The sequence below is a fragment of the Astyanax mexicanus genome, chromosome 11, assembly GCF_023375975.1.
Source record: "Astyanax mexicanus isolate ESR-SI-001 chromosome 11, AstMex3_surface, whole genome shotgun sequence".
NCBI lineage: Eukaryota > Metazoa > Chordata > Actinopteri > Characiformes > Acestrorhamphidae > Astyanax > Astyanax mexicanus.
The window spans coordinates 47,430,868-47,455,543 of NC_064418.1; the positions used below are offsets into that span (position 1 = coordinate 47,430,868).

General features: G+C 39.8%; 1 protein-coding gene across 1 annotated transcript in view; it reads right to left on the reverse strand.

Annotated features, from left to right (window-relative positions):
• Window positions 1-24,676, reverse strand: part of myo10l3 (myosin X, like 3) — an 81,876-nt gene that overhangs the window by 15,526 nt on the left and 41,674 nt on the right. The window contains exons 11-26 of the mRNA XM_049484869.1: window positions 20,663-20,809; window positions 20,270-20,370; window positions 19,782-19,848; window positions 18,825-18,917; window positions 18,548-18,616; window positions 17,405-17,596; window positions 17,219-17,299; window positions 15,313-15,437; window positions 14,427-14,544; window positions 9,265-9,371; window positions 6,467-6,898; window positions 5,206-5,239; window positions 4,166-5,026; window positions 1,061-1,184; window positions 597-840; window positions 195-290 (exon numbers count right to left, since the gene is read on the reverse strand). Coding sequence (XP_049340826.1) covers window positions 195-290; window positions 597-840; window positions 1,061-1,184; window positions 4,166-5,026; window positions 5,206-5,239; window positions 6,467-6,898; window positions 9,265-9,371; window positions 14,427-14,544; window positions 15,313-15,437; window positions 17,219-17,299; window positions 17,405-17,596; window positions 18,548-18,616; window positions 18,825-18,917; window positions 19,782-19,848; window positions 20,270-20,370; window positions 20,663-20,809 — 2,891 coding nt within the window. The remainder of the gene's footprint in view (window positions 1-194; window positions 291-596; window positions 841-1,060; window positions 1,185-4,165; window positions 5,027-5,205; window positions 5,240-6,466; window positions 6,899-9,264; window positions 9,372-14,426; window positions 14,545-15,312; window positions 15,438-17,218; window positions 17,300-17,404; window positions 17,597-18,547; window positions 18,617-18,824; window positions 18,918-19,781; window positions 19,849-20,269; window positions 20,371-20,662; window positions 20,810-24,676) is intronic.

Consider the following 24,676-nt stretch of genomic DNA (forward strand, 5'->3'; position numbering starts at 1 on the left):
TGCAGAGAAACACACCACACACACATTATAACACACCACCACCGGGGGCGCAGCACGTTAATACAGTGTGGATTTCTGTCCACATTCTGAACACCAGCTGAACAGGAAGTGTTCGGTGTTTGTGGGGAAGTGTGGGGAGGTCAGTAGTCAGCAGGTGTGTGGGGTGTGGTCAGTAGTGAGCAGGTGGGCAGTACCTGGCTTCCTCTGGGGTTTCTGCGTAGATGTGGTAGGTTCGGTCCTCTGTAACAATGTTGAGAGCGTTCTCCTTCTCGTGGTTATCAACAATCTCCCTGTAAACACAAACAACACAGGAGATCAGATTGTACAGTAGGTACAGATCCCTCCCTCAGACGAAGTCTGCTGGCTAATCCTGCTGTGTTTCTCAACCAAAATGACAGACCTTCGACTAGTGGGTGGGGCTCTGGTACCTTGTTGTTCTTAACTATTCAGGAACCCACAGTATATAAAATCACAGATACAGCAGTGTTGCTGGAGTTTTTAAACAGCTCTAAAAATAGACCACCATTAGCATCCTGTGGATAATGGGTCTAGAAACATAATGTTATGCTTGATTGGTGTATATCTGTGTCTCTCACTTGGCCGTGCGAATGTCGATGGTCCCCTTCAGCTTCTCCTCGCTGTCGTTTTCGTAGTACATCAGCTTCGCCTCTCTCAGGACGAACCAGCGCATCTTCCAGTTGCGTCGGCTCAGCGTGGACATCCCTCCACCCTTCTTATACAGCCAGCCGCACCGCACCGAGTCCTGCTTCGCCCGGAACCACATAAACGTCTCGTCCTTCAGCACGCACCAGCGCCGCCGCCACGGGATCATCAGACCACCTGCAAGATTATGATCATTCAGTTTAATGTAGTTACTACAAAAAATAGAACATTTTATCTTAATTATTGTTTAATTGTAATGAACATTGAATGGCTTTTTGCTGTAATATTTATGTATAGAACAGTGTAAATAATGAGAATACAATTCAAGCAAGTTATTGTACAGTTATATGTTATATACATGTATACTGTAGAGGTTATTGAGGGGTTAAACACTCACTCTTCATATAGAGGTAGCTGTGGAAGTACGGAGGACCGCTGCCGTTCAGCAGACTGACCCGGCCGTTCGACACCTCCTCATCTGTATCCGCAAATCCATCATTCTCATCATCACTGTCAATAAACTGCAGAGAGAGAGAGAGAGAGGGAGAGAGAGAAATATATTTTAAGACACGGGCCACAGACTCTATAATAAAACAAATAATGAAATATTTCACTTTAAATAATACTTTTTTCCTGATTATTTCATTTACACACCATTTTAATTGACTATCTTTATCTTTGACAGTGTTGTGTAAACTAAGATTTTTCAAATTGATGTTTAATTTCTCTCTGGCTCTTTGGCCCATTTTTCTGCGCTACAAGTGCGCACCCTCTCCGCTTTTAGACTCTTTGGCTCGTTTTTCTGCGCTAGAAATGCGCTCCCTCTCCGCTTTTAGACTCTTTTGCCCCGTTTTTCTGCGCTAGAAATGCGCACCCTCTCCGCTTTTAGACTCTTTGGCCTGTTTTTCTGCGCTAGAAATGCGCACTCTCGCCGCTTTTAGACTCTTTGGCCCGTTTCTGACACCTAGCATTCAAACTTTGAATCTCACATTATAAAATCCTTCTTAACAGCGGGCCAAATTTCATTCTATTTCTAAAATACCTCGCGGGCCGCTCCAAAAAAGGAAACGGGCCGCATAGTTTGGACATCCCTGACCTATTAAAACACTAATCTCTAGCTCTTAAACACAAACCCCTAAACACTAACCCGTACCCTAAAATCCTTAAAATCTAAACAAATATACTCTTAAACACACAATTTGTATTTAGGAACTAGAGATTTGTGTTTTAAAGGTTTATGGAGGTAGAGTTAGAAAAGTTTCAATCACTGAAGCCTTAAAACACTAAGCTCTAGTTCCTAAACACAAATCCCTAATGACTAACTCTATATCCTCAAATCCCTAACACTAATCTCTAGTACCCAAACATAAGTACCTAAGTCTTAAATTCTTAAATCCAAAAGACCAACCTCTAAAACAACCCTTATAACCAAATTATTTAATTTTTACACATTTAATGAGAAAGACTGATTGACCCCTAGTTCCATAACATGTGTCCATAACCTCTTAAACCCAAAGCACTAAACCCAAATTCGAAACTAACCCTAAAACTAACTCTATAACACCTCCTTTCTAAATAATAATCTCTGAACACTCTAAAAAATCCTTAACCCCTAAACCCTTAAACACTAATCCTTCAGCCTGTATAAATGAAAGTAGTAACTGAGGGGTAATGGTAGGTAGATAATGGCAGGTGGGAAGGCAGGTAATCAAATAATGTTTATAGCTCACAGTAAATCACCCTGCACCCTAAACCACATTCAACCAGGTCAGAGAGTTCAGTTCAGTCAAAACAAACCAGAGATTACAGATCAGATCAGACTGGGTGAGTCAGCTCTCAGCTAAAGCGTGAACATCCTGGGAATCCCCAACACTTCCCAACACCTCCCAACGTTCCCCAACCCCCCAGCAGGTTCAACACATTTACCCTGCAGCTAAAGCTCACAGCCATCCTACAGACCAGCACTAGTGACTGTCATACCTGAATTAAACACATAACTGTCCTAATAGTACAGCTGAAATTACTCAGTTCAATATATTAACAATATATTAAAGACTAAACCTTGAGCTTAAACACCTTAACACCAACCGTTGAAAACTCCAAGATCTAACATCTAAACTTAAACTGTTAAAAAAATACACCAAACCTCAAGCTTTAAAAATGTAACCCCAAATGGTAAAATATAAACCACAACTCCAATTCTTAACACCTAAAACCCAACTTTTAAAAACTAAAGCCCAAGCCCTGAGACCTAAACCCTAAGCGCGAAAAACGGGCCAAAGAGTCTAAAATCAGCGAGAGCGCTCACTTGTAGCGCGAAAAACGGGCCAAAGAGTCTAAAAGCGGCGAGAGCGCTCACTTGTAGCGCGAAAAATGGGCCAAAGAGTCTAAAAGCAGCGAGAGTGTTCAGTAATACCGTGAAAAACGGGCCAAAGATTCTAAAAGCAGGGAGACTGCTCACTTGTAGCGTGAAAAACGGGCCAAAGAGTCTAAATGCAGCGAGAGTGCTCACTTGTAGCGCAAAGAATGGGCCAAAGAGTCTAAATGCAGCGAGAGTGCTCACTTGTAGCGTGAAAAACGGGCCAAAGAGTCTAAATGCAGCGAGAGCGCTCACTTGTAGTGCAAAAAACAGGCCAAAGAGTATAAAAGCAGCGAGAGCGCTCACTTTAAGCACGAAAAACGGGACAAAGAGTCTAAAAGCAGCAATAGTGCAGATAATGCAGAAAATTTCAGGCACATTGGGAAAATTACTATTTTTTAACTGAGTTCAGAGGGAAATGTGTGTTTTTAATTTGTCAGGAATCAGTTGCCGTAATTAAGGAGTTTAATATTAAGAGACATTATGAAACGAAACATCAACATGAAAAATCTTAATTTACACAACACTGTCCAAGATAGATAAAGATAGTAACTCAAATAAAATGGTGTGTAAATGATAGTAATCGAGAAAATGTATTATTATAAGTGGTATATTTCATTATTTATTTTTTATTAAAGAGTCTGTGGCCAGTGACTGCACATATGTTTCTGCTTCTGGCCCCCAACAAAAAAATGTGGACACCCCTGCTCTAAACCAAAACCCCAAAATCTAAGACCTAATCCCAATCAGTAAACACTAATCCCCAGCCATTATTACCAAACTCCAGCTCTAACACCTAAAACTAGACATTAGCTTTTACAACTATACCTAGTCTTTAAAAATGGCAATGTGTGCTTATAGCAATATTCAGAATAAAACTATCAAAATCTTATTTAAGCAAAATCTGTAGTTAAAACTAAAAAGGATACTCTGATAACTGCAGAGTTTCTCTTACTTCTATTCCTACTGAAGTTTTTTTCCCAAACTTTTGACTATAATTGTACAGCTGTACTGTGTCAAATCTAATCCTAATTTCCACTATAATCTGTTCAGACAGATCTATCTTTTACAAAACCTTTCAAATTCTCTACAAACCAGGGTATAATAAGGAGACTTGTATAGAATCTGCATTTTGTTACTTACAGAGTCAGAGCTGCCTCTGAAGGAGTCCATGCTGTTGAAGGTGCAGGAGGACCTCCTCAGCACCTCCTCGTCAGTGAGGTTGCCGTCTGTATTGCTCCCTGGAGCCTCCTCAAACTCCTCCTGGTCGTAGTCGGACTCTGTGTCCGGCAGGATGCTGAAGTTGAACTCCTGTTCAGGTAAATCCTCATCCGACTGTCTGAAGACCTTTTGTAGTTCACTGTAACCTCCAGCAGATGGAGCAGCTGGAGCTGTTAAACATGGGGGTGGTGGTGGTGGGGGTGGGGGAGCTGGAGCTGGGGTTGGGGGTGGTGCAGCAGGGGTCAGTGGAGAAGGGGTCAGTGGGGTAGGGAGTTCTAAAAGTCTGCTGTGTCTGTTTGAGATGGGTTTTGAGGTGGAAGCGTCCATAGAGCCCTGAGAGAATGCGGCTGGTGGAGGAGGAAGGTTGGACAAGACGGTCGGGTCCAGAGGGGCAGCAGCTGGAGTAGGCAGCTCTGGAAGAGGCACGCATTCGTCCTCAGCGTGAAAACCCTCATCCACCTCGTCCTCAGCCAGCGGAGCCGTGCTCTCGCCCGGATCGTGAAGGTTTTCCTCGCTGGACAGTGACTGCTCCAGCCCCCCAAAGTCCAGCATCTCCAGGAACTCCGTTGCGACGCGAGAAGCTTCCTTCTCCAGACGGTAGATCTCGGCGTCCCGGCGCTGACGGAGCTCCTCCCGCGAACTCTCGTTCAGCAGCGCCACGCCGTCCTCCCTCTGCTGCTGCAGACGCTCGATCTCTCGCTCCAGCCGCAGGATCTCCTCCATCTGCCGACTCTCCTCCTCAGAGGAGTACTGCCAGCCGCCGCGGGACACCCGCACCTCCCTCTGCAGCAGCACCAAACACACAAAACCCACTGTCATACAGGCTCATTTCTACCTGACCCAGTTCTACCCCAGATTATCTAGCACTGTTCTAATCAGCAGAATTTACAATCAGACAGAACACAATCAGCTCCCTTGTGGGATCTTCACTAAATAAAATATGCGCTGATATGCTGCATTACCTTGGCACAATGGTGATTTGTTTCCAGATGATTCCTAGAGGGACAGACAAGCAGGGAATGAATCCGTTTATTCTGAGCAGATTACGGACAGAGATTTTAAATGCCCTAAATTCAGATCAGGACAGGGGAGTGTTTGGGGTGTGTGGGAGAGTCTGGGAGAGTTTGGAAGGGATTTCAGAGACTGGAAAGAGTTTGGGATGGCTCCTGAGGGGCTGCAAAGATATGTGAGAATTTGGGAAGGTTCTGGAACAGTTTGGAGGAGTTTTTGAAACAATTTTAGGAGCGGTGGGTGAATAGGTAATGTCTCAGCTGCATAGCTGGGAAGGTGAATCTTATGCTAAGGGTTTTTTTCTTTAGTGTATTGTTTGATTATTTGTCTTACTATCAAGATTCCTGTAAACCTGGTAATGTAACAACATCTTTAAAATGTAGGTCTAGGCTGGGAAAATTTTAAAGAGTTTTGAAAGAATTTGAGAATGGTTGAGATAGCTTGGGATTGCCAAAGATATGAAGGGTCTGGAAGAGTTTTGAAAGTTTGTGCCAGTTTGTAAAAGGTTTGTGTGAATTGAAGAGGGTACAAAAAGGTTGAACATTTGAAAAGACATGTGGGCTGGAACTATTTGTGGAAAGGTTTGGGAAAGAATGGAAAATGATAGAAAAGTATCAAAGGTGTGTGGAGGGTTTTGGCAAATTTGGAGGAATGGCTGGGATGAGTTTGGGATAATGTTGAGAATTTAGGATGGTTAAGGGGAAAGTGGGAGTTTGTGGAACAACTGGAAGAGTTTGTGGTGGCTTCTGGATGATTTATGAGAGTTTCTTGCGAGTTGGCTTGCGAGAGTTTGGGAAATAGTTGGACAGTTTGGGATGGTTTAGAAGTTGGGCAAACAGTTGGGCGAGATTCGGATGGTTTAGGAGAGTTTTAGTTGGAAAAGTTTGTGGAACAGCTGGGAGAGATCAGTTTAGGGAGTTTGGGATGGTTTTAGAGGGTTGGGTAAACACTTTTAAAAGTTTGGTAAAGGTTGGGAGTGTTTTGGATGGTTTAGGAGGGTTGAAAACAGTTTTGGAAATGGTTGGGACTTTGGGATGGTTTTGGAGAGCTATAGATGGATTTGGGGAATGATTGAGAAAGTTTTGGAAGCATAAGGATAGTATGGGATTGGCTGGGAACATTAAGTATGGTTTAGAAGAGTTTGTGATAGTTTTAAACAGTTTTTGGAACAGTTGGAATAGTTTGGAGATGTTTCTGAGATCGTGAGTGTACCTGCTGTGAGCTGCAGCTCTCTCCTCGGTCTCCTGCTTCCTCCTGAGCTCCTCCTCTTCCTGCTGTTTCCGGAGAGCTTCCTGTTCCTGCTCCTCTTTCCTCCTCTGCTCTTCCTCTTCCAGACGCCGCTGTCTCTCCTCTTCTTCTCTTTTCCTTTTCTCCTCCAGAAGCCTCAGCTCCTCCTCTGCTCGTCTCCTCTCCTCCTCCTCCCTTATCCTCCTCTCCTCCTCCTCCCGTCTCCTCCTCTCCTCTTCCTCCCTCTTCCTCTGCTCGCGGAGCTGCTGGCAGTGGCTGCGGGCGACCTGTCCCCGGCGGTGTTTCTGCAGGACCACGGCGGCGGTGCGAACCCGCAGGAACACCTTCCTCCAGAAGTGAGCGCGGTAGTTCTTCTGAATGGTGATTGTGCTGGCACGGATTTTCCTGTAGTGCTTCCTGTGAAGAAAAACAGAGGAGGGAAGTCGGCTCAAGATCTGATTCTTCACCAGATTTTAGCTTTTAAATATAGAAAACATTTCAGCACGTTTTTATTACAGACGCCGAAGAGTTTATCCTCTTAACTTGTGATGTTTATTACAGTCTAAAGTTTATTATTCTGTAATTACACAGAAATAAACAACCAGCTGAGTTATTTTTAGGTTATAGGAGGAGGAATTACAGTCTGGAACCATCGGGTGGTTCTGTGAAGTTTAAGAGGAAAAGACATGCAAATTCAACATGCAAAAATATGGAAACCTATATTTAATATTCACACACTTATTTACACACTTTAACCACTGTTGCTCCACACGGCTATTTGTTTTTTTTAATACTGCAATTTTAGAAACACTACTTTTTAAAAGACTGTTCTAATACTATTCAGAATATAGCACTTTTAGAAATACTGTTCTAATAAAGTACTATTATATTAAAAATACAGCATTTTTTAAATATTGTACTTTTAAAAAGACTTTTCTATAAGAAATACAGCTTGTTTAAAAATACTGTACTTTTAAAAAATTCTATTCTATTAGAAATACAGCTTGTTTAAAAATACTGTACTTTTAAAAATACTATTCCATTAGAAATACAGCAATTTTAGAAATATTGTACTTTTAAAAAAACTATTCTATTAGAAATACAGCTTGTTTAAAAATACTGTACTTTTAAAAAATATTATGCTATCAGAAATACAGCAATTTTAGAAATATACTTCTAAAATATACTTATAATATATATTTACTTATAAAATATACTTATAAAACAACATGTTTTAGAAAAATGCACTTTAAATACTATACTTTAAAAAATGCTGCACACATAACAATTGTACTTTTAAAATCTGAATGCTCTAATTAATAACTGATCACATTATGAATATTTTTTTGCAAAACTTTATTTATTTTCACTGTTTAAATAGATTCAGTATTGTGTAAATTGTTACCAAACTGTCCATCCTGATGTAAGGAGCCACAGTTAAGGTCTTAGTTAAAAGTTAAACTTATTAAAGGCCAGACTCTCTGAGAGCTGATGATTACACAGAGCCGCTCCACTGCCCACACTGTAAGAGTTTTCTTCCAAAATGTTTTGCTTTGTTCTTCCAAAGATTTCAGTTTCTTTTTCTGAACCAGTAAATACAGTAAATAATATTCTATATCTTTAAAAATATATATAATCTTACAGAATAAAAAATTTCCACACAGACAGTTAGACTATTGATTCAGTGGTGCTGAAAATTACAAAATGTCTTTTAACTAAAGTAAAATAAGTCTCTTAATATCCTGTTAGTGATCATGATGGGCTACAGCTGAAAGCTTCTTTGTACCACATAAAACAGCACCAGCTGGTAAGCAGTGTGATGCTCCCACCACCATGTTTAACAGGGCTGTGTATTGGCAAAATTTGGCAATATAATAAGTGTCATGATACAGGGGTAATGCAATAAACCAAATTTTAGGAAAACTCACACTATCATATTTATGAAATCTCAGTAAAATGAAAGGTTACTTTTTATGCAATTAGAACAGTGGAATTTACCAGAAAAAATACAACACAATCGACAATACAGTATAGCAAAAAAATATTGTGATACTCCTATAATTTCAATATTTTCTTACACCTCTAATTTTTACCAGTTGGTGTTGCCAACCAAACTCTTTTTTACTTTTTATTTGAGAAACATAAAACAAAAAGAAGCCGCTATCAGTTGTAGTCCATCATGATCACTAGCAGGAAAGTTAATCTTGGCAAATTAAAAGATATACTGGGACTTTTAGCGCTGCTGAATTTATATAATAATAATCTAAAAGCGTGTTTGGATCATTTTGACCCTGTACTGAGCTCAGAAAACTCTTAACATTAAAATAAAACATTATTTTAAACCAAATTCTTGTTCCTCTTTCTAAAAAACTTATGATGTCACAAACTCTGCTTCCAAAACTGTATAAATGTGTTCTATATATTTCTAAATTGCAGCAAAAATGAGTTACACTACTTTACCAATGTAGAGAGAGAACTCTTTTATAGATTTAATCTGATAAAAGTGAGAGCAGAACTACACCCAGGGAAGGGTTAAACCTCAAACAGCCATCACTGTAGCAGAGTTAGGTAACTCTAATGTTTATACATAAACCGTCACACACACACACACACACATTTAGAACCACACACACACACACTTGCATGTACAGTCATTCTCAATGTGCAACAACTCATACTCAACAGAGCTCTGGCTGCACACACAACTATACTCACACTTCTAATGCACACACACACACACACACGCACACACACACATGCACACAGGCACAGACAGTACTGACCTTGCCACATAGCTCAGTATGTGGGCTCTGATGAGCATGCCCGCTGCTCTCCGCACCGCGTCCCGCTCTCTCTCCAGCCTCTGCTCCAACACTTCCTTCAGGAAGACCTGTAGTGGGGAGCAGGGGGAGGGCGGGGTTATAGCTCTGAGTGTGTGTGTGTGTGTGTGTGTGTGTGTGTGTGTGTGCGCGCTAGTGGAGCTGATTTGCCATTGTGCAGAAACTCAGCTCAGCCACTTCCTGCTCCAGCTCCACCAGCCTGACTGCATACAGACACACCCTCTCTCCCTCTCCCTCTCTCTCTCTCTATCTCTCTCTGTCCAAGTGTGGGAGGCTCGCCCTCTGTTTAACCCACTCCTCTCCTCAGAGCTAGACTAGAACAAAAATTTAACCCTTGATTCTCTCTTAGACCAGCCAACTACAATCACAGCAACTTAAAAATTAAATAAGTTTTAATTGAAATGTTCATAACTTTTTAAAGTGGATATATTAAACTCACATAACTTTTTACACAAGTTAAAATCGGTGTATGTTTTAGACAAAACATGTTCACAAAGTTCATTGCACTAAATCACTCTCACATAAGGATTAAGATCTCACCAGCTCTATTCTTGCTACTTTTAGCCTCTTTCGGAATTAGCCGCTTAAGAGCTCTTGTCACTTTTATGCAAATAAGCTGTTACCGACCAGTAAAACACAACAAGCAAGTTCATGATGAATTGCAATAGAAGCACGAAAGTCTTATCCCTCATCTGCTGACTTGCCACAGACTGTAGGTATAGATCCCTCCCTCAGAAGACGTCTGCTGGCTAATCATGCTGTGTACTGTCTTAAGATTCTCAACCAAAATTTAGTAATTAAAATGGTGTTTCGTCAACTAAAGTTCTAGTAGGTGGGACTCTGGAGGGGGTTGACGGGTGAGGGGTAGAAACAGGGTGGTTCTATGCAGGTTTTCTTATTGTGATGTCGCAATAAAGGAGCATTCAAATGGATCCAAATACAATAATTTAATTCCATATGACATCAAACTCTTTCAGCTGCTTCACAGAAAACAAATGGACAAATTGACAAATTTAAAAAAGCATTGTTTTTTCTAGGGTAAAATTAGTGATCCTGCCAATACCTTTCCAAAGAAGACGATGCAGAGCAACACACAAACAGAATCACCCAGGTGCGCCATTTTTGATGAGTAGGATTTTTTTTATTTCAGGATTTTGTATATCCTGATGGAAATTAGTACTTAGATCATAAAAATAACAATATTATCTCCAGTTAAAAATGTAAATTATAAGTTTGACCAGAGTCTGTGAGCTTGTCTAGTCATTTTAATCTTAAATCATTCTAATTTCAGCAGCTATTTTGGACCATTATCTTTAGTTTTTGCACAAACAAATTTAAAAATACACAGATCTAGTATTAGACCGCTAAGCACTTCTGTTTACACTGTATCCCCCTTTAGCACTACAGTCCCTGTGCTCACTTTCTGCCACTAAATCTGCCACTAACACCCTAGTGCCCCGACACCCCTCACCAACACCACCCCTGCCCTTCCCCACAAAACCTCATAGCAGTTCTGATTGGTGAAGTATAAACCTCCATTACTTTTATATATATTTTCACACACAGGGTTCTACAGGGTCTCAAAGCCCTTTGTGAGACTTCCTGCAGCCTGTGACACAGATGTTCCTGTAATCCCTGACACACAGCTGCAACACACACACACACACACGTGCGCACACACAGGAGGAAGTTTCCTTGACCACATCCTTCCCCTTCCCACACAACCCCCCAATACTGGGAATGTTTAACACTCATACTATGGTATAATTACACACAGATTCTATAAAATAAAACCACACTCCACAGCCTGCCTCAGAATCACACGCACCAACAGTGCCTCTAAATTCTGAAAGCCTTATTTCAGAAATGAAGGCTGATTTTACTAATGAAATACGAATGAATATATTTCACTTAGTTATTTATATTAATTTTATTATAAGTAAAACTGTTTTTGTAATTAACTTTATATGACATTAGAATAAACCAAAATAAACATAACGTCTGTGAGTCACTATTTTATATTTTAGCTACACTTCTCACTTCTGTACTACTCAATCAATCTATTACTACTCTACTACAACTCTACTCTTCATTGCAACTCTATTACAACCCAGCTCGGTCCACTATAACTCTACTACAACTCTACTCATCACTTTAACTCTACTATAACTACAACTCTACTCACTTTACTATGACTCTACCCAAACTACTATAACTTTAGTCACACCACAATAAATGTAATCAATCCACTATAACACTACTAAAACTCTACTTATTCCATTACTCTACTATGACTCAGCTCAATCCACTATAACGCTACTAAAACTCTACTTATTCCATTACTCTACTATAACCCAGCTCAATCCACTATAACTCTACTACAACTCTACTTATTTCATTACTCTACTATAACCCAGCTCAATCCACAATAACTCTACTACAACTCTACTTATTCCATTACTCTACTATAACCCAGCTCAATCCACTATAACTCTACTACAACTCTACTTATTTCATTACTCTACTATAACCCAGCTCAATCCACAATAACTCTACTACAACTCTACTTATTCCATTACTCTACTATAACCCAGCACAATCCACTATAACTCTACTACAACTCTACTTATTTTATTACTCTACTATGACCCGGCTCAATCCACTATTACTCTACTACAACTCTACTCATCACTATAACTCTAATATAACCCAGCTCAATCCACTATAACTCTACTACAACTATACTATACAACTATACTAAATCTATCTATCTATCTATCTATCTATCTATCTATCTATCTATCTATCTATCTATCTATCTATCTATCTATCTATCTATCTATCTATCTATCTATCTATCTATCTATCTATCTATCTACCTATCTATCTATCTACCTGTCTATAACTCTACTCACTTTACTATGACTCTACCCAAACTACTATAACTTTAGTCACACCACAATAAATTTAATCAATCCACTATAACTCTACTAAAACTCTACTTATTCCATTACTCTACTATAACCCAGCTCAATCCACTATAACTCTACTACAACTCTACTTATTCCATTACTCTACTATAACCCAGCTCAATCCACAATAACTCTACTACAACTCTACTTATTTCATTACTCTACTATAACCCAGCTCAATCCACTATAACTCTACTACAACTCTACTTGTTCCATTACTCTACTATAACCCAGCTCAATCCACTATAACTCTACTACAACTCTACTTATTTTATTACTCTACTATGACCCGGCTCAATCCACTATTACTCTACTACAACTCTACTCATCACTATAACTCTAATATAACCCAGCTCAATCCACTATAACTCTACTACAACTATACTATACAACTATACTAAATCTATCTATCTATCTATCTATCTATCTATCTATCTATCTATCTATCTATCTATCTATCTATCTATCTATCTATCTATCTATCTATCTATCTATCTATCTATCTATCTATCTATCTATCTATCTATCTATCTATCTACCTGTCTATAACTCTACTCACTTTACTATGACTCTACCCAAACTACTATAACTTTAGTCACACCACAATAAATGTAATCAATCCACTATAACGCTACTAAAACTCTACTTATTCCATTACTCTACTATGACTCAGCTCAATCCACTATAACTCTACTACAACTCTACTTATTTCATAACTCTACTATAACCCGGCTCAATCCATTATAACTCTATTGATGCCACTAGCACTCAGCTATAACTCACTCCATTATACCTCTACTATTACTTTACTAGGACTATAACCTACAGTGGGTTTTGAGAGTGTCTACCCTTAATTAACCCTTTATCCATTATATATAACATTACAATAAATCCAAATGAGTCAATGGTCAGAGTGTCTACCTGTCATTAGTTCTATATAACATTAGAATACACTCAAATCAGTAGTCAGTGAGGCTGAGTGAGGCTGAATGAGAATAGGTGAAGGCCAGTTAGGCTGTGTGAAGCTCAGTGAGGTGAATAAGGATGAATCTGATTGGACGAGGCTCAGTAAGGGTGGGTGAGGCTGTGTGCAGGTCAGCAGTGCGGGTGGAGGGGCAGGATGAGCTCCAGCAGCTGATCTTAATGGTTTACTGCTCAGAGAACAAATTGGAGTCAACCAGCCCTGCACAACAATGAGGCTATTTAACAGCCTGACAATCAGCCAGGCATGACTCTATTCAGCTCTCCACCAGCACACTGTGTGTGTGTGTGTGTGTGTGTGTGTGTGACAGAGCAGTGTGAGAGTGTAAGTCCTCTACTGCAGCTTATTCTGACACCCAATCAGATTATAACACCATTCACCACCACTGATTTGCCAAAACCTCACTTCCTGACTGAGTCACTATTTTATATTTTAGCTACACTTATAACTTACTGTACTACTTAATCCATTATAACTCTACTACATCTCTACTCATCACTATAACTCTACTATAACCAGACTCAATCCACTTAAACTCTACTACAACTATAGTCATCAATATAACTCTACTATAACTCAGCTTAATCTACTATAACTCTATTATAACTATAACACTACTCACTTTACTATAACTACCCAAACTGCTATAATTTCAGTCACTCCAGCCTAATCAATCCATTATAACTCTACTACAACTCTACTCATCACTATACCCAGACTCAATCCATTATAACTCTACTATGACTCTACTCATCACTATAACTCTACTATAACCAGACTCAATCCACTAAAACTCAACTACAACTATAGTCATCAATATAACTCTACTATAACCCAGCTTAATCTACTATTACAGTATTATAACTATAACACTACTCACTTTACTATAACTCTACCCAAACTACTATAATTTCACTCCACAAAAGTCTAATCAATTCAATATAACTCTACTACAACTCTACCCATCACTACAACTCTCCTATAACCCGGCTCAATCCACTATAAGTCTATTGACTCCACTAGAACTCTACTATAACTCTACTTACACCTCTACAACTCAACTGTAACTCCTTATTCCACTATACCTCAACTATAACTTTATTAGGACTATAACTTACAGTATATCTGTGTGTGTGTGTGTGTGTGTGTACCTTTGTCTTGCCCAGTTGCCACTCTTTCCTGGTGTTATCATACAGAGTGAGGAGGTCGCCGCACTTCCTCCTCTCCTCCACGTTTGTCTGTCTTTTTTCTTTTAGAAGCACACGGTACCTGCAGAACCATTACACAACATTACGACTGATTAAAATAATATACATTAACATAAGATAAAAATGTTTTTGTGTGTGTGTTTTTTCTGTTTATTTACTTTTTACAACCAGTGTTTTTTGTATGTAAAGCACCTGGTGACTTGTTTATTCACTCACTCGCTTATTCACTCACTCGCTCACTCACGTTTAACAGTTTGTATTCTGCACAGGGGGGCGCTGTTAGTACTTAAAAATCACCCTGTTCTTCTAGTCTAATTATTTCAGTTTAATTCAGTTCGGATTGGATCTGTGCAATGTGGGGCTGTTTAGTCTGGTTTGATTCATTTCAGTTCAGATCAGATCAGATCGGTCAGAATCAGTTCAGTTTAGATCAGGTCAGATTAGATCAGTCTGAATCAGTTTATGTTGTATCATATCTATCATATTTCATGGCCAATCAGTTCAGTCTGAATCAGATCAGTTTGGATTAGATCAGATCAGTTCATAACAAATGAGAATCAGTTTATTATATATCATATCATATCTATCTATCATATATCATGTCTTATTAGTTCAGTAGAGTTCAGATCAGATCACTTCAGTCTGAATCGGTTCAGTTCATATGAGTTTAGATCAGTTCAGTTCAGGGTGAAATGTGAGATTTGCTGATTCACCGAATCAGACCTGATTGGAATCAGTGTGTGGTCAGAGTTACACCTGTCCGTTGGTAAACTGAGCATTATTAGAGAAGATGAGCGAGTGATATCAGGTGTGTGAGTGTGTTTCTCACCTGTTGAGGAAATCGGAGAAGTTTCTGCGGACAGGGAATCCTGCCCGGCGGATCTTCACCGTTTCCAGCATGCCAGAATACCGCAGCTGATTCAGCACAATGTCCGGATCAAACTTATCTGCATTCTGGAGAGAAGGGGAACATGGTCATATGAATATGAGTCATGAAATAAAAAAGAGAATCCTATAAAAGAGGAGAAGTTAGCATTTAATTTATCTCAGAAAACAGTTAACATGCTCCGATCCTTACTGCTGAGTTGGGTTGTTAGCTAGCATTGAGCTGCTAATTGCAATGCAATGTTCTGATTTCAATAACTTCAAAATATCAAAATTGTTACGATGAAACCTAATTGTTCATAAGAAACAATAAATGAGCAGGTGTCCCAATACTTTTGTCCATAGTGTATTGACCACAGTTTAGTGTATTTCTTCCTTACTGCACTGATATTAGCTCAGTCTTTCAATGAAACAGCCTCACAGAGTGTGTGTGTGTGTGTGTGTGTGTGTGTGGGTGTGTGTGTGTGTGTGTGTGTGTTATCACTGCATTCCTCCGGTGCAGGTCAGCTGTGTGACGCTGGGCTGGCTGCAGTGAGAGCGGGCAGCCGTGACCTCTGACCCCTGCGCGGGTGGGTTTGGAATGTGCTGGCAGAAGAGCCAGAGCAGATTCACACAAAGACCCCCAACACCACCCACCACCCACCACACACTGCAGCACTGTTCACACTCCTCACACACACACACACACACACACACACACACACACACACACATATATACACACTCGGTGTGCACACAGAGGCTGTTATACTGCAGTACAGTGATGGTGGTGCTGAGGATAGAAAAAGGCCAGACCTCCACACTGATTCACACACTGACTCACATACAAATATGGCACTGATTCTGAAATTAATTCTGACTCTACAACTCTATTATTTTAACATGGATTATGACTGACTCAAATAGTGATTCAGTGATTCAGATTTTGTTTCTGTTCCTGATTTTCAATCTGATACTGATTCTGAATAAGAGTGACTCATACTCTTAATTTTGTGATTTTTACTTAGCATATCTAACTTCAACAGTGAATTATTCTGATTCTTATTCTTACTCTTAATCAGAGTATGAGTCACTGTTAAGTGTCAGAATTGCAGATTCTGACTCCAACAGTGACTCATTCTGAATCTGACTCTGTGACTCTGATTCTGCAATTCGGCTTCAGACTGTGGCACTGATTTTGACACACTTTTTATTGATTTGAACTAAGAGTGACTTATTCTGATTCTGACTCTGTGATTCTGACTAAGCAATTCTGGCTCCAACAGTGACTCATTTTGATTCTAATTCTGTGATTCTGACTTGAATCATATGACTCATTCTGATTCTGACTCTGTGAATTGATTCTACAATTCTGCTTCAGACTGTGGTGCTGATTTTGTTTCTGCTCCTGATTGTCACTCTGATACTGAGTCTGAATAAATGTTACTTGTATACTGATTCTGTGATACTGACTCCTGAGTCAGAATCATAACGTGAGTCACAATAGTTGTGATTCTGACTCAGCGATTCTGATTCTAACCGTGATTCTACTGCTGCTTTCCAGTGAAAAACATGTATTTTAAAACTTTTCTTCTGGTTTTAGTTTTCAATTTTAACCCAGTAGCTGTTCTGTAGACTGTGTAACGGATTCTGGATGAATAGACCAATAGAAATGCCTCAAAATTACTTGGAATAAAATCTTTTTAGATTCACTTCCATTCAAAGTTAAGATAATATTTTCATTTTCTTGTAAAGTCAAGATTGTAGAGGCTTTTTCATCTGTCTTCCAGTGACGCTGAGTCTAACATCGACTCTTATTCTGATTCTGACTCAGAGTCAGTCCTGATCAGATGAACTGAGGTCATTCCTACCTTATCCATGTTGGGTTTGAGGCAGCGGACGAAGAAAGGATTGGAGGCACTTAGAGTCGCCATGAGGGCGTGGAGGGAATCCTGAAACACAGTAGTTACATACATTGTAATAATAAATACAAAAATAAATATGATTGAATAATGTTAAGTGTTATTAATGATTAATATACTGTATTACTGTCTGACCCTGAACTGTGAGCTGACGGTGGGTTTTCTGCGGGCGGTTCCCATCTTCAGCGTGTCCTCTCCATTCCTGCTGCCCACCCTCTCAAACAGGTCGTAGATGAAGTCCAGCCTGCTGTCCTTCAGCATGTTTAAGATATCATCTCTGAAAGTGTCTCTGTTCTTCTCCAGAACACCACGCACATCATACAGCACCTGAAACACACAGAATTATTCAGAATTCACTATGAAATAATCAGTATCCAGGCCTGTCAAGATATTATTTTTTGTGGACAATATATTATCCCAGAAATGATTGCAATAAACAATATTATTGTCATTTTGAGACCATTAGAAGCCACTGACATCATGATAAAACAGCAGCATAACAATGCATTTATACCCTTTAAAAAAACAACAGTTATTATAGCACTGATTGGTCATTTAGCATGACTGGCTTAAATACTGTTCACTGTTATATATGTGAACCAACATGCAAATAAACATGATAGACGATATATTTGAGGTCATGTCCATTTATTGTACGATAATATTGTGTTGATAATACTTACCATGACTTTATTAAAATTATTATTCAAAATGCACTATTAAATACTCAGCATCTACTAGAAATTTTAAATTATTCAGAATCTATCATGAATTATTCAGAATCCACTATTAAATACTGAATATCTATTATGAATTATTAATTTTCTACATTGAACGTTTAATCTTTTACTGTGAATTATCATGTCCCCATAATGAAACTGTAGTGTCAGTATTGTGGGGATAGATGAGAGCATGTAGAGTGTGTGAGAAGGTTTGTGTGTGTGTGTGTGTATGTTTGGGGGGGTGGTGTTTGGGGTGAAGGGCTTTAGGCTTCTTTAAACACTGGAGCCTCAGCGTTGAGGAATGTTCCAGCTCTTTCAGCTCTCAGATGTACTGTATGCCACTTACATGTCTGTGGTGTGTGTGTGTGTGTAAGCGTGTGTGTGTGTGCGTGCACAAACACTGATCTCAATAATACCTCACCTGTTGGGTATTAGCATTAGCCTGATCTCTATCAGTACAACGTGAGTAATGTAGTGTGTGTTTGTTTGTGTGTGTGTGTGTGTGTGTGTGTTTGTGTGTGTGTGTGTGTGTGTGTGTGTAGGGGGGGTAGATTACCTCTCCAGCGTAATGTTTGATGCCAAACTGGTGGTCCGTCACTCTGGGTTTAACATAGTATGGGTTTGCCTGTGGAAACACACACGCACATGCACACACACAAACATAGTTTAATTAATGTTCTGGTTATGGGTAATGGAGTAAAGTAAATATGTGAAAGTTGAACAATGGATTGTAATTTTATGTAGATTATGGCAGTCAGCAGTAAGAATAAACCTGCAGTGTTTACATCATTACTGTGTGTGTGTGTGTGTGTGTGTGTGTGTGTGGAACGTACCGTGTGTCGGCTGTGTAGTTTCTCCAGCAGTGTGTGATCTGTTCCTTTGGGGAATCGACTCTCTTCATTAATCAATGCCAGAATTCCCAATTTCTGTAAAACACACAAACACACATTCATTAATAATCAATAGTGACCCTTTGAGCTGGTTAGCTGTGTTATCCCCCACAATGAACAAGGTGTAATTAACTGGCTGTGTACAATCAACCTTTATTTTCACTCTGAAATACATAAAAAAGGTGAAGAGTGTCATTAAACAGAAATTTTAAAGTAAATTAATTTATTATAGATGAGTAATGTAATGGAAAAAATTAAAGTCCACTTGAGTTTCTGAATCTCTGATTTTGCTATTTATAGGTTTATGTTTGAGTAAAAAATGAACATTATTAAATTATAATTATTTAATTATTGTCATTTAGAGCATTTAGAGCATTTACTTGCAGAAAATGATAAATGGCTCAAATGACAAAAAAGATGCAGAGCTTTCAGACCTTAAATAATGCAAAGAAAACAATTTCATATGCATAAAGTTTTTCAGTAAAGTTCTAATGAAGTTCAGAAATCAATATTTTGTGGAATAACCCTGGTTTTTAACATCACAGTTTTCATGCATCTTGGCATCATGTTCTCCTCCACCAGTCTTACACACTGCTTTTGGATAACTCTATGCTTTTACTCCTATTGCAAAAATTCAAGCAGTTCAGCTTCTTCTTCCTGATTATAATCCAGAGGTTTTCAATTTGGTAAAATCAAAGAAACTCATCATTTTTAGGTGGTCTCTTATTTTTTTCCAGAGCTGTGTATATGCAGGAATCAAAATAAAATAATAAAAAAATAGACATAGTACAACTTGCTGTATTGAATTAGCTGTAACTGGGTGAATGTAACAGGTTGTGTTTTTACTGGGTGTTTCAGAAGAGAATGGACACTCAGTCAGTGGTCAGAGACTCTCAGTACCTTCTCAATAAGGTCCAGACACTCAGCGTTGTCCATCCAGTCTATGGCTTCCCAGTGGATTCCCTCCCTACAGAGAGAAACAACATGTACAATGGCAGTACTGTACACAGGTCATGTGATAATGTGATCAGTACCAGGGTCCTCCTCTTTAGAGTGAGATACTGAACGTCCAGACCTCCCTCTTATGTGGCGTTACTGTAAGGATCTGGCAACCTCACTAACTAAAGCTTAAAGACGACTATATAGCTGTTCCCATAATGCAATCTGCTGTAAATATGACTAATCTCCTCCATCAGCATTCCAAATTTATGGACTAAAATAATTATTTGTATGATATATCTGAAATGTGTTACACCTTTAAACAGCTGGAAATGCACAAAAGGCACATACTAATTCTTCTCTTAATTAATTATGGGTGTCTTTTGACTTTGGCGGATTGCTTATATAATGGCGCAGCTACCTGGACATGTCCAGCGCACAGAACTAACCTGTTATATTCCAGCTGTTCCAGGGAAAAGATGTGTTTGTTGAAATATTCCTGAAGCTTCTCGTTGGCGTAGTTAATGTTGAACTGCTCAAAGCGGTTCACCTGGAAAACATGGTGGAGGTAGTTTCAAGATAAATGCAAAAAGATCACTGGTTAAAAATACTGGTTAGTATTGGGAATTTTTCACAAAAAAAAACTGTTACTGTCGTCAGATAGAACAACATGACTACATGCAACCACTACACTCAATGCTACCAATCAGAGAATGTGGGCGGAGCTAAAGATTGTAAAACACACAGAACCTTTAACGACCTTTAACCCCATTTTAATTTGTAACATTATTTAGTATTATCTTTCAGCTGTATTAGTATAAACACTGTAGAGTCACACTGACCTGAAAGTTCTCGAAGCCGAAGATGTCCAGGATTCCGATGGATTTAAAGTTGTCTTTTCCTTTGATCTTCTGATTAATCCGAGCGATGATCCAGGAGAAGCACTGAGAGTACAGAGCCATGGCCACAGAGTCCCGAGAGTCCAGAGCCTGCACACAGAGAGAAAATACAGTTAATAACTTTATACAACTTTACATAACTCCACACGCCTTTATCTGATATCTTATAATAACCTGATAATAATTAATGTAAGTGTTCTTACATTTATTGTTGTATTGTACATATTTTTGCATTTACATCTGAATACTATAGTAGATTATACACTAATTATACATAGTCAAAAAGCGACAAGACTGCGCAGTTGTATCGCAGTAAACGGGCCAAAGGGTCTAAATGCGGCGAGACTGCGCAATTGTAGTCCAGTAAACGGGCCAAAGAGTCTAAATGCGGCGAGACTGCGCAGTTGTAGTGCAGTAAACGGGCCAAAGACCCTAAATGCGGTGAGACTGCGCAGTTTTAGCACAAAAAAACGGGCCAAAGGGTCTAAATGCGGCGAGACTGCGCAATTGTAGTCCAGTAAACGGGCCAAAGAGTCTAAATGCGGCGAGACTGTGCAGTTGTAGTGCAGTAAACGGGCCAAAGAATCTAAATGCTTCGAGACTGTGCAATTGTAGCCCAGTAAACGGGCCAAAAAGTCTAAATGCGGCGAACCTGCGCAGTTGTAGCGCAGTAAACAGGCCAAAGAGTCTAAATTAGGCGAGAGTGCTCAGTTGTAGCGCAGTAAACGGGCCAAAGAGTCTAAATGTGGCGAGACTGCGCAATTGCAGCCCAGTAAACGGGCCAAAGAGTCTAAATGCGGCGAGACTGCACAGTTGTAGCACAGTAAACAGGCCAGAGAGTCTAAAAGCAACGAGACTGCGCAGTTGTAGCACAGTAAACAGGCCAGAGAGTCTAAAAGCAACGAGACTGCACAGTTGTAGCGCAGTAAACGGGCCAAAAAGTCTAAATGCGGCGAACCTGCGCAGTTGTAGCACAGTAAACAGGCCAAAGAGTCTAAATGCGGCGAGACTGCGCAGTTGTAGCGCAGTAAACAGGCCAGAGAGTCTAAAAGCAACGAGACTGCACAGTTGTAGCGCAGTAAACGGGCCAAAAAGTCTAAATGCGGCGAACCTGCGCAGTTGTAGCACAGTAAACAGGCCAAAGAGTCTAAATGCGGCGAGACTGCGCAGTTGTAGCGCAGTAAACAGGCCAGAGAGTCTAAAAGCGACGAGACTGCACAGTTGTAGCGCAGTAAACGGGCCAAAAAGTCTAAATGCGGCGAACCTGCGCAGTTGTAGTGCAGTAAACGGGCCAAAGAGTCTAAATTCAGCGAGAGTGCTCAGTTGTAGCGCAGTAAACAGGCCAAAGAGTCTAAATGCGGCGAGACTGCGCAGTTGTAGCGCAGTAAACAGGCCAGAGAGTCTAAAAGCAACGAGACTGCACAGTTGTAGCGCAGTAAACGGGCCAAAAAGTCTAAATGCGGCGAACCTGCACAGTTGTAGCACAGTAAACAGGCCAAAGAGTCTAAATGCGGCGAGACTGCGCAGTTGTAGCGCAGTAAACAGGCCAGAGAGTCTAAAAGCAACGAGACTGCACAGTTGTAGCGCAGTAAACGGGCCAAAAAGTCTAAATGCGGCGAACCTGCGCAGTTGTAGCGCAGTAAACGGGCCAAAGAGTCTAAATTCAGCGAGAGTGCTCAGTTGTAGCGCAGTAAACGGGCCAAAGAGTCTAAATTCAGCGAGAGTGCTCAGTTGTAGCGCAGTAAACGGGTAAAAGAGTCTAAATGTGGCGAGACTGCGCAGTTTTAGTGCAGTAAACGGGCCAAAGTGTCTAAATGCGGCGAGAGTGCTCGGTTGTGGCGATTTTACGTTATAAGATAATCCAATCTATTTAACCTGCCGTTGCAGTGCCTCTTGTTAATATTAAATTGATTATTTCTGTGAGATTTAAAGAAAAGGGAAGCCATGAAATGTTGAAATGCTGAAACAAATAATTAACACTAATATAATAATGATTTATTCGTACCATACCTTTTTAATATATATTTTTCTTTTTTACCTGAAAAACCATAATGCTCACAAAAATGACGTTTAAGAGTTAAACTGCTGATCTGAGTGTGTGACCAATTCACTATTCAGAGAGGAGTGAGTCAGAGTGTCAGAGTGTGTGTGTGTGTGTGTGGCTGTAATAAAGCTGTGTGTGACAGAGAGAACAGTGTGTGGAGGAATAATGCTCTATTAACATACACACGCAAGCACACACACACACACACACACACACACACACACACACACACACACACACACACAGGGCTGACAGCGAGTGTGTTTGTCTTCAGGAATGAGTGTGTGTGGGAGTTTGTTCACTATGCTGCACACTACAGGCCAAAATAATGGATAAAAAACTTTTGTAAACTTTAAAAACACTTTTAAACATTTATTTTAGTATTATCTGAAATACTTTTTTATTTACTATCAAACAATTCAAATTGTTCCCCTCCACCCGGATCCATTAATTATTTAAAGCAAATAAACACACGGGACTCAGAATTATATATATAAATAGGTAAAATAAATTAACGTAAATTAATTTCATAAATCAGTGTTTTTCCAGCTCTCCCATTGGTCCATCCATAGTGGAATGCCGACAGTGTGAAGAGCAGACGAAGTTCAGGTAATCCAGGATGGTAACAGATATAGAGAAGTAGTTTTAGACAATGAGTAGATTTTATTGTAAATCACTGTGGGAAAGTCGTAGACAGTAATAATGAACTGAATTAAAGGGAGAGTGTTTTATTCAGCTGTGTGTGTGTGTGTGTGTGTGTGTGTGTGTTTAGAAAAGTGTGTGTTGTTATTCCCGCACAAATGCGCCCCACCGCCCCCGGTCTGCACTCTTACACTCTATTGTGTTTCTACTACAGATTTTATCACTGATTTATTACTGCATGAATCTGAGGGGACAAAAAACAGGAAACGCTCCAGAGTCACGCAAGGCCGCTTTCTGAAGGAGGTGGGCGGGGCTTATTTCAGAGAGGCTCTGTGTGTGTGTGATTCTCAGGCATGTAGGGACCTGTCTGTGGATGTGAGCAGAGTTTACTGGCAGTCAGTCAGTTCTGCTGAACTACAGCCGTCCCTCTGAACTCACTCGCTGCCACACAATATTCCAACAGAGAGACACACTCACGCTAAAGGGCACAATATTCCAACAGAGAGTGCACAGCAATCCAACAAAGCCGCCCAGTATTCCAACAGAGGGGACTTTCTCCAACTATGAGGCCCAATATTCTAACGATGTTCAAAATAAGGGGCATACTATTCCAAAAAGGGACACTTTTTTAAATGACAGACATAATATTCCATTATAAGGGATACAATTGTCCAAAAAAGTAGCATAGTATTCCAATAGAGAGTGCACAACATTATATATAAATTCCAACGTAGAATAAACATTCCAAAAATGTATTCCAATGTACAGTAAAGAAGGGGACACAGTCCAAATAAAGGACACAATATTCCATTGGACAGTACCAATCATTTCAAATAATGGGCACAATATTCCAACAGAATCCCTATCTGGAGAGAATTTGTTTCTCAGGGGGTCCTGGAGTAATTTTCTCTTTTATGGGGGTCCTCTGCGATTTTATTCTCATCCGGAACGACCAAGTTTGTGTTTTTCTACAGTTTTTCACTGAACTCCGTGGTCCTCTTGTAATTTTAGTCCCAAGTTTCGTTATCCAATAAAATAATTATTTGTCCACTACCGTGCACCGTAATTACCCTTTGGGCGTGCGTTTCCACGAAGATCCATATAAACACAACAGCGAGTGGAAATGGAGGAGCTACTGAACGCGATGATGTCATGTGACTGAGAAAGCCAAAAAACTCACTGGTCCTCCTGTTTTTTTTTCGATTGCAGTCTGGATAAAATCTATTAATTACTGACTAGAAGTGTAAAATATTTTTTTTACAGACGCCCCT